The sequence below is a fragment of the Pleurodeles waltl genome, chromosome 3_1 (assembly GCF_031143425.1).
Source record: "Pleurodeles waltl isolate 20211129_DDA chromosome 3_1, aPleWal1.hap1.20221129, whole genome shotgun sequence".
NCBI classification, from domain to species: domain Eukaryota; kingdom Metazoa; phylum Chordata; class Amphibia; order Caudata; family Salamandridae; genus Pleurodeles; species Pleurodeles waltl.
Window position 1 is genome coordinate 1,778,047,453 of NC_090440.1, and position 16,640 is coordinate 1,778,064,092.

A 16,640-nucleotide genomic window follows, 5' to 3' on the forward strand; every position below is an offset into this window, starting at 1 on the left:
CAGTCTAACATAGAATACTGCACTGACACGTATTTTAAAAGTGCTCATGTTTTCATTTTTGGTGGTCACAATTGTGCCTACTGAATTTAACAGTGTGCTAATAAGTATATTGATGCATTTATATTTCTTGTGTTAGCATAACTAGGCCTTCAGAGCTTGTATTTGCAGTCATATCAAGTGATGAATCATTGTTCTTTGTAACATGAATTTTACCTCTGGGTTCCGTTCCCATGAGTAGCAATAGATTCTTTGTTCAGTTGCGCAGAGACTTTTAGTTTAGTAACATTGAAAAAGAAACATCCAGGCCTTTGGACATAACGTGAAATAATTTGTTTCAACTGGCATACGGATTCACATAGAACTGAGACAAGCATACTGTATGCCATCGGAAGAAATTGTACTGTTGAAAAAAAAATGCAATTGTTTCTGTCATTTGGAGTCACAAGGAATGAGGAAACGATATTAAGCTGGACATGGGATGTTAACAGACTGTTGCAACCTGACATTTTATTGATTTTTTGATTGTATGAGGCCTTTTTTATGTGACGTGAGGCCATTGAACTGAAAAATCAAAATAATTTGTGTGTTTTGATTAGGGATGGACTTTGTGAGTTTCAGTCAGTCTTTCCTCGACTCTCAAGACCCTCTGGCCCCTAGCTCTCGCTCTGCACTTCCCTGATGACATGCCTGACTCGACTTTGCTGCTGATTTGATACTTTGCTGATGAAGAATCCTTGAATGCTGTCCCTTGGAGTGGTATATCTCCCTGCTGATTGACATTTCTCTTGACATGTCTTTCTTTTCCTAGAATAGAAGCTAGCATGCTGACACTCACTGATTTTGTTTTTCTAGTTAGTATTCTGTAGCCTTGAATATATACTTTTGCAAAATTGTTTTGTCATCCTTTTTGTATTTTGCCCACATGTGTTTGCCCATCCCCACACATACATTTCCTAATTTGATTAGCTGTAGGGACAACCTATGTTCAGCCACAAAATTTGCATGCTCAGCTTAATTGAACTTGATTAATGTTGATACAGTCTGACCTCAGATATGTTTCTGTTTCAAATAATTTCCTAAAGGATGTGGTCTTCTTGAATGCTTATTTGTGTTAATGCTAATTCGATTAAATTTGTTTTACCACTTTGAATAGCCAATGGTGTTGCTGTATCATTATAATTTGATTTTGCGCATTCTCTTTATGACACTAACTTTGTGGTTATAAAATAAAGCTTTGAAACTTTTCATTGATTAGAGTTTTCCTTCCGTGGCCACATTGGTCATGGTGTCTAAATTGTTTGGATGGTGTTAATGTAAATTTGTGTTCACTGCACTCTTTCTGGCTGAAAAGGTCCATCTACCTCGGTGAAGCGTTTGATTCCTGTGAAGGATGAAAAATGTGCTTGCAGTACAATCAGACATTATCTGCTATTGGACTCATGGGGGACATAGGAATGAGACATGTGGAAGGTTTGCCTTTGCCAAAAAAGGCTGCTCAAGTCAATCAACCAAGAGCTGTTAACACTGGCTATTATCTGTCCCAGAAGGGAATAAGCCTTGTTCAGTCCACTTATCAAACTGTGCTGTGACTTAACTAGCTTGGGTTACATCAGAAATCTAGAAATACACCTTCTGTGTTAACAAGAATAACTCTGAACCTATTTTAAATTATTATATCTAGCTAACCTCACTTCACACATGTTGTGTTGCAAGGCTGGGTTAATTTATTATTCTAACACCAGTGTTAGCATGTAGTGGTTCTTAGGGGTTATTTATATTTGACATACAGCTCTAGATGCACACTCGTACTAGTGTGACAATATGTCTCCCCCCACTGCCTTAGAGACATGGGGCCCTAAGCATTCCTGAGTGGTGGTAAATATTCTCCCTGAAGTGTCCAACACATACTCTGAGTAGACTGGTAGGCAGTGATGCACAGCTCCTCAAATGAGCAGGCGTTTGGATGGATCCTCCTAATTTCCCTCTTTGGGTCATGCCATTCCTTGCTAGCGGGGAAGAGTAAAAGCATGCTGCAATGGCTTTGGGCCAAAGATTATGAGAGGGAACCACTTTTGGTGGTTGTGTGCTCCCTCTGGTTCTCATTAACTCACCTGTGATGTTGGTAGCTGTTACTTGTGCCTTGCATACATCACCCCCTGACTGCTGCCCAATTAACTAGTCCACTTCAGCAACTCCTTTCTGGCATGTGCACCTCTGCACATGGTGAAGATGACTCCATGACATGGGGAACCTCAGGGAGTCTGCCTGCTGGTGACTCAACAATGCTGACTGCCTGATCACTCAACTCTTAGGCCCTCTTTTAGTCTTTCCTGTCTAAATGGGGCCTTGGCTTCCAAAGCCATCCCTTCCTTTAGGGGGTGATGACCCATTCCTGTCACCAATGCCAGTCATGGTAGGATAAAAAGGGGAAACGTCATTCAAAACAAAGGCTTTATAACATGATGCCTTTATAATGAAAAGTTAACAATGACGAAGCCACTATAACGCCTGTCATTATGACAAAAGTTGCTGAACTACCCATGCAACAACAATGAAATTTACGACTTTATCAAGTATGAATAAGTTATTGTGTTTAATAAATCAAAATACACTTCAGAATGCATTTCTACATTTTATTTGAAACAATATAATCGGTATTTATGTGTAAAAGCTGTACCTACTCTAATTACTGGATAGTACTGTATCGAAGTACAGCTCTTTTTCTCAGCGAAGGTCTCTGAGGCGTGTGGTGGTGATCAGTGTCAGAGAGGAACTGAATAAACAAGCATTTGCAATGGAATAGGTCTCACATTTTCTTGAGTTAGAGATACTGGCATTGTAAATTCATAATCTGACTTTTCTTGCCACATAAATTGGTCAACCCTGCCTCATAATTGCGTCTTTTCCTGCCATACAATTCCAGTGGCCCTGAATAACACTAAAGCACTTCCATGTCCCTTCTTCCTCTATCTGCAGCAGAAAAAAATGAAAATGTTGCTATTTAGCAGCATTTAATTGGCAAAGCTTAATTGAAGCACGCTAACGTTGTGTTTACTGAAGGCAAATATGCGCTTACAAAACACACGATTTCCACTTAAAAACTATAGTACAACCACGGAACACATTGGCCACACGGAAAATAAATATTTTTTAAAAGCTGATGCCTGCATATTAATACAATTGTGTCTTTTGATATTTATGTTTACGTGTTGTTTAACTGGTGTGTCCCATATGGTGTTTGGCTGCAATTTACACTGTTTAGGTGTGATTGAACCCACAAAGTTTTATAGCATCTGATAATATCGCTGCTGTCTACAGAGCAAGCCAGCCAGTCATTTACAGTCTTTCATCGGGGTGATGCTGCCCTCTCACAAACACACGCTAATGTTTCTGCTCTGTGTTTTTGTTTTTCATGTTAAACTTTCATCTCCCCAGCAGTCTTTTTTACGTTCATTTGCTGTATTTCACAGTGTTTACAAGTAAAGAGTGATTCATGTCCTTGTGTTCAAAATGTTTTCTACAACATGATAACATCTTGGTGTTTAAACTTCCAGCCTGGCAGCCTGTTTACAGTTTGGAGCGGAAGGACATTTTTACATGGTAGAGTTTGCATTTCTAATGAATTATTCATTATTTTGCCCACAGTAAATCAGTGAGGCAGAAAAACAACTAATGGCCCTTTAACAAAAATTGTTTGTGCCCTGCATCGGAAGACACTGGCTCATATTAAGCACTGTGAACATAATTAGTGTGCCTTCTTTAGCTCTAGCTGTAACTCTACACAGAAAGCTGATTTATTTGTCCTTGATAGTGAAACCATAAACTTTATGTTTTTAGCTTATGAGACCCACAATTGCCTTGTTAGCATACACAAAAAGTATGTTTTTTCTAGGTTCAGCTGTCACTTTACACCGCACGCTAATAACTGCTGCATATACTTTTATGAGTATTGAATACTAAAGCAGACTAATTTGAAATTGCAAATAAGCAAATTTCCTGCTATTTGTGTTGCGCTTTAGTTTTGGTTTTGTTATGACTTTCCCAAGTGTCTCTTTTGGTCATACTAAATGTAGCGCTGTAAGCAAGAGATGAAGCTTGGAATTCTTATAAGGCAGTGCAGAGGGTTAATGAGGCTGCTACAAAGAACGTGTTGTAGACAGATCACAGACTTCATTCAATCTTCAAATTTTAAAATAACTCTGGTTATTAATGTTATTTCTGGAGAGAGAACCTACTTTTCTCTAGTGGAAGCTTGAACTAATTATAAGGTAGCGCAGAAGGTTAATGTGCTGCTGCGAGGAACATGAACTAGGCAGATCAGAACTATCAACTAACGTAACAAGCTCAAACGAAAGGCGATATTTACAGGCAAGCAGCGGAAACTTCACTGGAAGGACAGATGGGGATTGTTTTTGTTAAACCTCTTTTCCCCTTCGGTGGTGTTTCTGAAAGCGATTGAAACCAGGGGCCGGCTCAGCCCCTTCACTCCTGATAGCCGGGGGGGATTTTGGTTTGTGCACCGTTTCTAAGCAGTACCGTAGTAGCCCCATAGTGAAAAACAAAAACATGAGCTGCTCAGAATGAAATATTCCAGAAACACAGGCTGATCCTCCCATGCCCTTAAAATCGAGGCGATAGCCAGGGTGGTAACAAAACCACCCTAAGGAGGGACAAGCATAAAGCATTTACCAACGAAAAGAAAGGATTTATGAAACGCAAGCCCACAAACGAGTGATAGTGATGGGCTTGCGGTGGGCGTGGTTAAAAGCCCAGATACATACCAACTCGTCAGATAAGCAGTGCATGCGCACTGCTATTCTCAACCTAAAAACGGTGATCGGCTATATTTATATGGTTTTAATAAGGTAAGTATTTTTTTTAAAGAAAATATGTATGGGAGAGCATTTTTTAAACAGAATTCAAAGGTAATAACATTATTTTTAAACAATGTCTGCACATTGATGTTTTTCGTAACAAGCAAAACAACATAGTCAGTCATAAATACTTTAGTTGGTAACTCAATACCATAAAAAGTTAATGAAACCATTAAAACATGTGCATAACAGTAAATACATCACAATATTTAACATTTTAACAGCACAATAGATTGGGTAAAAGAACAATAAAAAACACATTTTATCCCTGTTTGTGCCTCAGAGGATAAAAACAACTCATTATGCAGAAGCCCCGTAATCATTAAATAATTTTTTCCTGAGTCTGAGAGCACCAGAGATAATAGATCTATTCAAATCTTGCTCAATTGTTTTGGTTTTATGTTATCTTTAATTGTCATGTGGCTCTTGACCCAGCTAGATCTGCCACTCATAGTTACGCTTTGTTATCTACTAATATGTCCTTAGTAATTTTGAATCTTTACTTTCCTTAAGTTTTCACCATGGTCTGGATTTTGAGAGTAATTGTGAATTTTAACTACTGCAATCCATGTTGACGTTGTTACATAAGTTCTTGCCTTATTACTTTTTCCAACTTTTCTGTTCTATCACATACTGACCAGCCGACATGAGTCTTAATAGTCTCTACACGTGAGTTTCTTTACAATACACTTGATACTGGACTCAGGGTCTCATAATTTATTATGACTTTTTAAGACTGCGCCCTCATTACTTCGCTTTCTCTACCTCTTCAGTGAGCATTTAGCATCAAGAGAACTTCTAGTATCTGGACACTTTATAATATTCACATCATCTAACCTTGGGTACTTTTTCCCCCTTGATAATTATATCGATCATGAGCACGACCGATTTCCGTCACAGTTAACATTAGTTCTTTTCACCTTACTTGAGCACGATTCCACCAATAAACAGAATTCTAGTCCGTATTAATATGGCGCTACATCTCAGTCCTTCCTTTACTCTAGGGCACCAAAAGAAACGTAGGACTAGATCCTATATAGATAAATACACGGATACATCTGGCGATACTATTTCAAGATGGCACCTCATTAAGACGCGGAGACGGCAGACGACAGCCGTTTCTTTGATTCAATAACTAATAACGGGTATTTGGGTGAGTCCCTAACCACTGCATCTTTGATGCTCCTCTTTTCTTTGAATAAGACCTAGTAATATTAGTTATTTCGAATGATATTCACTATGGTGATATTGATTTATTTTATAAAACTAATCCAGACTTGATGTAAATACTCGCATAACATCTACATTTCTCATCTAAATGACTTTTAGAGTTAACTTACCCCTTCATTAATATATTACTGCCTTTAAGCTCTATGGTTACATATTCTGACGAAGAAAGGCTTTAAAAGTTATCAGTATACAACATTCTTCAGTTACTTTAATCGATGAGGGGAGATATTTTCTTACTTTATTTCTTTTCTTTTATCTTTTTACCCAATGTTTCAGACCATATACGACAGGATTTTGGTGCAATGTATGACTATTACAATGATCTCATACGACACGAAGTGTTACTTTAGATGAATATTATATTGGTATGATCTCTCCAGCCTTTTTGATTCTATTATGGTTTCACATGGACTAGAGTGTGATTTCTAGTGAATTTTGTGAAACCCGCGGTGTATCACTAAACTTAACTTTACATGCCAACTTGATGTGCCAGCACCTTTGTTAACACTTTAACTTATGAGTTAACCTTCACTTTCTACATATTGTACATTTTGCTGGTTACCCATGAATCTACCTGTTGTGTTCTATCTGTTTCACCACATACTGCTTCAAAGGGACTTTCCTTGGATGATTCTAAGTTCGTTTCTCTCACTTATTAAATATGTTGTGTCATTCAGGGTTTAAGGTATTCTTATGACTGTCCTTCACCTTTAATTTTCACTATCCCCAAGTACCCTCAGGCAGAATGTCACGGTTGGGTTAGGGCTCTGCATGCCCTATCACAAGATTTTAACTCACCGATACCTCTATTATTCTTCTCATTAGTTTATTACAACATTTGATTTGTTCACTTTTGATTGTTTACAGCCTTGAGGAAGCCCTAGGTGGACTCACCATAGAGGGCGAAACACGTGTTGGCTGTGCTTTGGTCCACAATATTCAACTTTTCCGAATATTTTGGAACCAATGAATAAAAACTGCACTCAGTCTACAATTTGTCAAGTCTTCTCTTATACTACTTCTATTAAATAAAAAAATAATCTGTCTACAAAATAACTGATGAACCTTACGGCAACCTGACTACTGATGAGACTGCATTAAGAATTACTCTTTTTACACTATATTTAGTTGGAGGATCTCACTCTTAATCAATCTTGGACTCAATGTCTGCACATTGATGTTTTTCGTAACAAGCAAAACAACATAGTCAGTCAGTCATAAATACTTTGGTTGGTAACTCAATACCATAAAAAGTCCATGAAACCATTAAAACATGTGCATAACAGTAAATACATCAAAATATGTAACATTTTAACAGCACAATAGATTGGGTAAAAGAACAATAAAAAACACATGTTATCCCTGTTTGTGCCTCGGAGGATAAAAACAACTCATTATGTAGAAGCCCCGTAATCATTAAATATTTTTTTCCTGAGTCTGAGAGCACCAGAGAGAAAACCTGCAACTCGAAGCAAACCCAGGGAGAAGAAAGCATTTGAAGGAACAGCAAAGCAGGTTTTACTTGTACAAATCGTGTTCCTCTCAGCAATGGTACAATAAAATAGTGCCTTAATGTGTGATAAAATTCACAGAAAACCACAAAACGCATAGTGTCCTGCTGTGAGAAGTTATCGCAGAGGCAGGTTTGCCGCTCCCCAGTTTTGTGGAACCCTTTTGGGACAGCTTAAAACCAATGCATAGAATTCAGCCTGAACCTAGTTAGTAAAAAACTGTGATGAGGGTTATAACCAATCACCAAATAAGATTATCCTAATGAGCTTGCTGCTAATAGCGTATATTGTTTTACCATAGTTTAAGAATCTCCCTCTTCTCTCTATCTGCCATCCTGCGTGAGAGCTGCATCTTTTTTAGCTCCAGCAAATCCTTTTTCTTCAAAATTTTAGTAAATAACTCTGAACAACCCACACTCTCCAACATGTTTTTAACTTATCTGAGCCGGGGATACGGAGCGCCCCTTGAAGTGAGCTGCAGTCCTCTATCACTAGCTGAGTAAGTGAGAGGGGCGGGTTTGCCCAGATTCTCATGTCTGGGGCCAGAGAAATAAGATCAAAGAGGTAGCCTAAGCCTAATTCCTCGTGCAGAGTCATAGTCACTTTACTTTGGGGAACATTGGAGATTATTACTGAACAGTAATGTGGGACTATAGGTGCATTATCATACTGCACGTGTGCTGGAAAGAAACATTACAATGCTGCTTTATACCTCATTTAAGCATATCCCAAAAGCATTTATGTTTTCTGACTTATTAGTAAACTTCGCAAATATGAAATGGTAAGAAAAACGTTTTTCTGAATGCTAGTATATTTTCAACAATTACTGCTGTGTGTTACTTTTTGTGGTTGTGAGGGTATCGTTAAAAATTTACTTGTTAGCATGGTGTTACAGTATTTTTGTCTTAAAGATATAAAAGCCGTCGGTATTAAGGCTTTCGTTGTAGCATAATTCATCCATGATGTATGCATAATAACACTCCCTTGCAAAATCAACCAAATGGAGAGGGAAAGTTACAGGGAGGTAAAATCAAGAGATATCAAACCATAGCATAAAAATTGCTTAACGTCTGAGTGGAACAGAAGAGAAGCATATACACTGAAACTGTGAAAAGTGAAATGTAGTTGGATAAGCACCACTGACAACCCTATATCAAGCTCTACTCTGTTAGAGAGGATCCTTGAGAACAGTAGGTAAAAGAAGCACTTTTTAGGCCTAGACAAGGTACAAAGAGAGCAGAGTTTCGAACATAGAATGTTAAAAAAATATTGATCAAAAGGCAATAAATCATTTGCCAATGATCTTCAGGAGTCTGGAGGGGAAAATGTCTGTCTGCAAGCTTGTTTACACTTATTGATAGCACACACAGTAACAAAGGTATTGTGAGATCCAAATACGCTTCTGAACGCGACTAAGGGTTGAAATATTTATTGCAGGTAAAAAGATATATCTTCAACAGTACATCAGGGCCAGGGGATCTCAACAACTGCTAGTACATTTAAATGTAAATTTAAGGTCAGTAAATAATGCGATTTAGGTGGAGAATTTTCCTCTACCACGCACTAAAGATCTCATAAATGCTGTGTGTCAGTCCAATTGTTTTTCAGGACTGGATCTTTGGGCAGCGTATCATGAGGTGGAATAAGACGAACAATCATGCCACCTCACTGCGTTCGTCACCATTGATGGTACATTCCAGTTTTGCAGAATGCCATTTTGGTCTGGCTTCTGTGGCTTCTGTGTTTCAGAAAGTGATGACCAAGATGCTTGATGATGTGTCCAATGTAGTTGTCTTTCAAGACAATATATTAATTTTTGCAGGAAACAGAGAAAAACATGATTATGTGGAGAAAGCTTTGTCTATATTCGAGCTCAATGGTATTACTTTGAGAGAGGATAAGTGCATATTCGGAGTGAATGAAGTAGAATATCTAGGGCATGTGTTGACATCAGAGGATGTTTAGCCCAAACCAAGCATCATAGATGGAATAGTTAATGCACTTCATCCTACTGATAAAGAACAACAGAGGTCCCTTTTAGATCTTTGCAAGTTTTAACACCAATATCATTGAAAACGTTGTGGGTATGACTGAATGCTTTAGACACTTACTGAAGAAGAATACTAACCTTGATTGGTGAGTGAATGTCAACAAAGTTTTGAAAGCATCAAGCAAAGTATTGTGTCTGCACTTTTTTTTCAAGTGCATCATTGACCAATAGAAAAGAAAGAAGGCACACACCTGCATGTCAACAAGTAGCATGCAGGATGCCACAGATTTATATACAATTTAGGCTTGGGTCAGTTCCTGTTATCTCATTTGAAAGTGCTTGGGAATCTACTCAGTTTCCATGTAGATAATGCTGCTTATGTGGGAATAAATGGAGGACTTTGTTCGTTTATTGTGTGTTTGCCCTCGATTGAGAGTGGAGTGATAAATATTTTTGTGATCCCTTTTCTGCCACCATGACAGAAGCATTCACAATTTGCTTTGCTGTCATATGAGATGTTTTGAATTAGTCTATGATACACTGGACAAACATGATCTTTTAAACAAAGGCTGCTATTGTGATTAAGCATTTCTTTTAATTTCTGTGTTGGGCGGCCAATATGCAGCAAATTTACATTTTATCATAACATATTCTTTTTTGATTATTTTCTGTGCTCTCATTGTATCTGTTCTGTCTTGCTGTAATGGTATTATTTGAATAAACTCAACATAGCATTTTTACATGTCTATCAATTTCATTCTCATTTAAAGTACATGGAAACGGAAGGTACAGTACATGCTCACCTGGGTGACTTCTTTATCTTTACAGGTGTGGAAGTTGGTTACCAAGAATGCTCCATAGACTCCTTTTAAAATTTGCTCCACAGCTTCTTTATCATCTAGGTCTCCTTTTACAACCTGTGCCCCAAGGTTCTTCAGTGCAATGGCAGCAGGTCTGCTCACTTCTCTGGTGACCGCTCTGACCGAAAAGCCGGGGCATTTCAAAAGAGCTCGGGCAACTGACCCTCCCTGGGCACCTGGAGGGGATCATTCATATTAATTTAGGATCAAAAGTATGGATTTTCAAAACAGTGACACACCAGTTGAACAGAGACTGTACTAATCTAAGGCAATATATTAAAAACAATATGTTGGTAATATAATTGTAACAGAATAAGGAGCATTGGGGAATAGATATCGGCCACAGATCTTCACCATGTTTCATAGTCTTAACATACATAGGGACAAGCACACCAAGGGCCAGATGTATCAAGCGTTTTTGCATACGCAAACGGTGCGAATGGCCGTTTGCGAATGCAAAAATGGCTTTCAGTATGTATGAGAGGCATTTGCTATGCAATTTTAAGGAATCGCTAAATTGCGAGCCCGTTTAGAGAATCGCAAATTGCGATTCTCTAAATAAGAAATCGCAAATAAGAAACCCTTATTTGCGATTTCTTAAGCACATGTATCAAGCTTTTCCTTAATGCGAATTGGGCATTAAGGAATAGCAAAAACCACCAAGTAAAACTTGGTGGTAACCATGTGCAAATTTAAAAAATACATTAAAAATGCATTTTTAAAATTGACATGTAACGCACACATGCCCCTTTGGCATGTGTGCGCCTTATATGTCCTAAAATATTTTTTGGGATGCAGCAGAGGGGGCCTTAGGCCCCCAGACCCTGGGGTTTTGCATTTCCTAAATTGCAAATTCCAGTTAGGAATTTCTCAATTTGGGAAATGCAAAAAATCGCAAATATGGGCCTACAGGCTCATCGGTGCGAATGGGCTCAGAAATCGCTATTTGTGATTCGGTAATGGCATTTGCAGTTTTTAAGCAATCGCTATTACCGAATCGCAAATATGATACATACCATTTTGCAAATCAGAAATAGCGATTTCTTAAAAATCGCTATTAGAGAATCACAAAGTGGATTCTTCATACATCTGGACCAAAATTCTTATAGAAATAGAATATAAACCCTAAAATGAGGCCAAGAGAATGTACACGCAACTGTGGAAATGGTTCCATGTGTAGGAGGTGAGGGTGAACGCTGTGTTGCAAGGCAGGACCCTCAGAGACCTATGCTTACATTCCCATAAAGCCAAGCTATCCTGCTAAAAAATCATGCCAAGCTAGCCTGCTAAAAAGATCTAACCTTATTTTGGAATTTTCTATCATATTTACTAGTCTCCCAGTACACAACAAAAGCCCGGTAGCCAGATCCTGTTTTTCAGATCAGGATGATTAATTGATTTGAGTTTTATGTGGTATGCAAACTCTCCAAGGGGTATCCTGGAACTAAGAATAACAGAATAACATGGCTAATGCAAAAGAGAGTGGCAGAGAACGACCAATTTTTCAGAGACTTATGAAACAGCAGATAGTTATTTCGAAGATGTACAAGAGAAACAAAGTTCAAAGTCCAAAAAGGGTGTGCTTCATCAGTGGTGTGTGATCGATTTTCAGAGTGGGGGTTCTAAACATCATACAAAAGGGTTTCCTGTACTTACAATGATGAGACAGAGAGCAAAAATAAGCAACAACCCCCACCTCCAGATACTCGGTTCTATCACAAGAATTCAAAGCATGTATTTAATGTACTTGGACTCATCTAAACAATTATTGACATATCCTTAATAATTGTATTTGTTACATAAAGTGAATCTTTGTATATATACAATTGTCTGTTCACAATAATTCAAGATTATAAAATCAATACATACATTCATAGATATTGCAAAATAAGCAGAGCAAAAAGAAACCCTCAATTCCTAATCCCACGTAAAAAAGTATCACACATCTCACCAATCATACCTCTCAGACTCATCCACCACTCCAAAAAACCAACAACAAACCCCACCTTGCAAGGAAAAACTATTATTGAAAATCCTTACGTAGAGTCACAATAAAATATGTACATAGGATAAACACTCATGATCTTCCATCAATCTATTGTCCTTATTATTTCTTGTATCATAGACTTAACAAGTCATGTTTTTATTGTTCAAACTTAGATAGGCTGCAACACATTTCCATATATAACGACCAGCTCATTATAGGTAAGTCTTTGATTAGCGCTTTTCATCTCAAATCATCCACTTTTCATGTACATCCTCTAGGGGTAGTGCCTATTTCGGGTTCTGTGCAAAGTAGTCCACATACCATGCACCTTCCTCAGGGCACACTCCAATGGCCATAGAATTCCAATGCTACACGGAAGTGGGATCTCTCATGCTAATGGTCCGTCTACAAAATGGAGAAAACCGTGATGCCAACTCTAACTCCCTCATCATAATAGCTATACTTCCAGGCCATGACAAAAACCTCAGTGTGAAGGAAACACCCATGTGATAAAGAACCCCATTAAGCACTCGTAGATCAAAAATATCCAGCATGTGTAGATAAAGAAATAAAAAGCCATAGATATAACCGCCTCCTCAAATGTGTACTCCAAATAACAAATTATAAAGAAATAGATCCAGTACCTCCACAGATAGCAACAATTCACTACTAAAGAAGCCCTTATTCGGTCTTATTACCTGCAGGATTCCTCATTGATGGATAGAAACAGATGGAAGAAAATACCTTACTCAGGGAAACTTGTCATAGTTGCCCTTTAATCGGTTCAAAAGCAGCCCTTGGTCACGCTAGATCAAAACATAACAAACGTGATACCGTAAATATATCTTGGGCTCTAAAACACCCAATCCCAGCTAGTACACAAAGTTGGAGGAACTACTACATACAAATAAACACATGATAAATACCTGTCAAGCACCGTAATTTGAAAGTCTCTCAGCCAATGTTCAACAATTACCAAATCTCCACATATATAGATACCGTTCCCAGATACATATATAGATACCAGTCCCAAATATATCTTCATCTTTCACTGCGATGGCCCTGGTAAAATACCCATAATTAGGAACCACAGCTAATACTATTGAACCAACGTGGATAGCCTACAACAAAATGTTCTCCCTTATCTCTTACCTCAGCGTTTGTTACTCATCTGTCTCCAAGTGGGGGTGCTGCCACCAATGTTACATCACTGAAGTCATAGGGACTATGAAAAATCCAAGCATCACACAAAGGACAAGTGTAACAAAAGAATGTAGGATGTAGCCACTAATCCATTTTAGGACATGCTGTCGCAAAAATATTAAAGCTTAGTGTTGTAACACACTGTCATTTACTAACACATTTTCCATTGAAATGCTCACTACGTTTGCGCAGACATGCAGTTTTACTGATAAAACTATGTTGCTCACTAATGATAATGTGTAGAAATTGGTTTTCAGCTAATGTTTATCATATGTTAGTTACCAAGTAAAGTGTCTTGATTTGATTTGATCCTATTAAAATCATTGTTTCCATCACACATCAGAATTACAGAAGTGTGCTCCATATGTGCTTTCTTAACTGCTTATATATCTTGAAATATTTGTACAGTTCATTTACAAATATTTAAATTTTGTTCTGTTAAAAACAAGTGACATCCTACAGTCTTTACACCCTGCACCCCAACACGATTGTCATATGGTTCACTTTACAAAATTCTCTCTATTTGTAGTCAGAGAAACAAAAAGTAAAGACCAATCTCCAAGAATTAGCAGCAACCTATAAGAAGACATAGCCTGACTTTGACCTTTGTTGTATTGGTCATTCACATTCTGAACTTCGGCAAGGTTATTGTGAAGGTGCTGCAGCTCCCCCGAACCCCTACTTCCAGTGTGTATGGACATCATACACATGGTGTGGATGTGATCAGTGGGTGCCAGGTCACGTACTAGGGTAGTGTTGTGAGACACCAACAAATAGTGAGGGTATTCATGATAGATACAGAAGTGAAACAATGTAAATTAACACTACATAAAAACCAGAAGGGGAAACAAATGCAGTAGAGCTTTGTAGCCCTGGGACTGATACTAGCATGCAGAAGGATAGTGATTCAGTTGACACAGGCCTAGAACCTGAATATACACTGTAGAAAAAAGATCTATTTGAATGAAGAGTGGTAGTAGAACTGCGTTTCATAGCTGTCCGTGTTGACCCAAGGTTGATATTGCAACAAGGAAACAATTAATAGATACTTAGAGCCCCCAAGACTAAATAATGATTATATGAGTATACGAGGAATAGAAATGCTGACCAAAAGGATAATAATATGTACGCTTGAAATGCAAACGTAAATGGTGTAGGTGATGTAAAGTTAAAGATGTATAACATATATGTGTGTGCTTATGGTGTTTCTGTAAAAACACAGAGATGTGCTGGACATACAAATTGAACTTGACACATAAAAACTAATAAACAAATGTTCAAACAAGTAACATAAACACCACCTAAACCAGAACCAGTATACAATCACTGTAAGAGGACTCCCATTCATATCTAAAGCTTAAGGTGGGGGCGTGTGTGATCGGATATCTTTTGCAGACTGGCAAGGTCATGGGGGTTTTAATTTCCAAGGAATAGGTCTGATTTAGACTACAGTTGTATAGGAAATGGAGTCTGAAGGTGTTAGAGTATATGATGTTTGTCGCACTTCTTGTGAAGCATACCCAGGCCCAACAGCTATGGAAATCGTTTTTTTCCTTTACAACAGGAGTTACTGGTTCTGCTTGGGCCTTCAACGCCGGAGAAGGCCTTTGATGGCCGGTACACCCCACTATAGCAGGCTATAAAGCAATATTAAGTCAAAATCATTTTGGGTACAAGGGGGAGTTGTTTGTTGTTATCCTGCATCCATTGTATGCCTTGTCTTGAAAGAAATGAGATTTAGTATTTAAAAAAGCTGGCAATCTAACTCCACCTCGTGTTGATTTTGTTTAAGTATTGTAAGCAACATTCTTACTTTTTATTTTTCCAAATGAAGTCAGAAATTAGATTCTCTGTCATCTTGTAAAAGTTCTCATTTAGCTCTAGCGGGAACATGCTGCTATAACGTTAATTTGAGGTGCTATCATCATTTTGACGCATAGTCTTCCCTCCTAATGTATGAATTTTGGGTACCACGCATCAGTTTGTTTAGCTTTAGTGCAGAGTTGATTTTCAGTGTGGTATCTTGATTCTTCTAGACTCCTGTAAAATCATATTCCCAGTTATTTGATGTTTTTTTTATTGCCATTTCAGGCCAGGATTACTTGAATACTTAAATTATTTAGGAGAAAACTTTAGTTTTTTTCACAATTGAGTGAGTAACCAGATACACCAGCATAATGATTTATTGTTTTAAGTAATTCCAGGATTCTGATTTTTCAGAATAAATCAGGATATCCTGTGCATATGCAGTCACCTTTTGATAACCAGAGTGGGAAGGTATCCCTTTAATGTTTGTGTTAGTGTGGATTGCTATTAGTAAGGACTCAATATCTAATAAACATAGTAGGGAAGGAAGGGGGTATCCTTGTCTGTTATCTTGTAATATGTTGAGTGAGGTAGCTGGGTAAGAGCTTATTGACTTTGATGCAAGCTTTTGTGGAGAAACAGAGCACACACAATGAGTTCAAAGATAGGTCCCAATTCAAATTTACATAGCACTGAGCACAGGAGCGCCACAACACTTGATCAAAGGCTTACTCTGAGTTAGCACTATGGACATTTCAGGAGAGGCCAACAACTTTACCTTTCCCACATTATTCTCAAATAACGTTATATTGTCACTCACAAGTCTGCCTTTCACAAAACCAGTTTGTGAGAGGTATACTAGAGTGGTCAAGATTTTCTCAAGTCTTGTGGTAAGGATTTTTACCATATATATTACGGTCAGCAATAAACAGTGATATTGGACTATATTTTTGGTTTCTAAGGGACTATTATCTTCTTCATTAATTACGTCTATATTAACACCAGATGCTGCTTCTTCAATATTGACTATCACTGCAAAATAGGAGAAATGTTTTCCGATGTAGTTTAATCATTTTGTCTGACAGGTTTTGTAGAAAGTTGCAGGGAACCTGTCAGGACCTGTTGCATTTTCAGTTTTTAGTGAGTTAACTGTGTTGGTGTTTCTATTTTTTCAATTTG

At 37.9% G+C, this 16,640-nt stretch overlaps 1 protein-coding gene across 1 annotated transcript in view; it reads right to left on the reverse strand.

The window, feature by feature from the left end:
* The window catches only part of LOC138285620 (nmrA-like family domain-containing protein 1), a 122,030-nt gene that overhangs the window by 92,782 nt on the left and 12,608 nt on the right, over nucleotides 1-16,640 (reverse strand). The window contains exon 2 of the mRNA XM_069225802.1: nucleotides 10,409-10,641. Within this exon, the coding sequence (XP_069081903.1) occupies nucleotides 10,409-10,641 (233 nt within the window). The remainder of the gene's footprint in view (nucleotides 1-10,408; nucleotides 10,642-16,640) is intronic.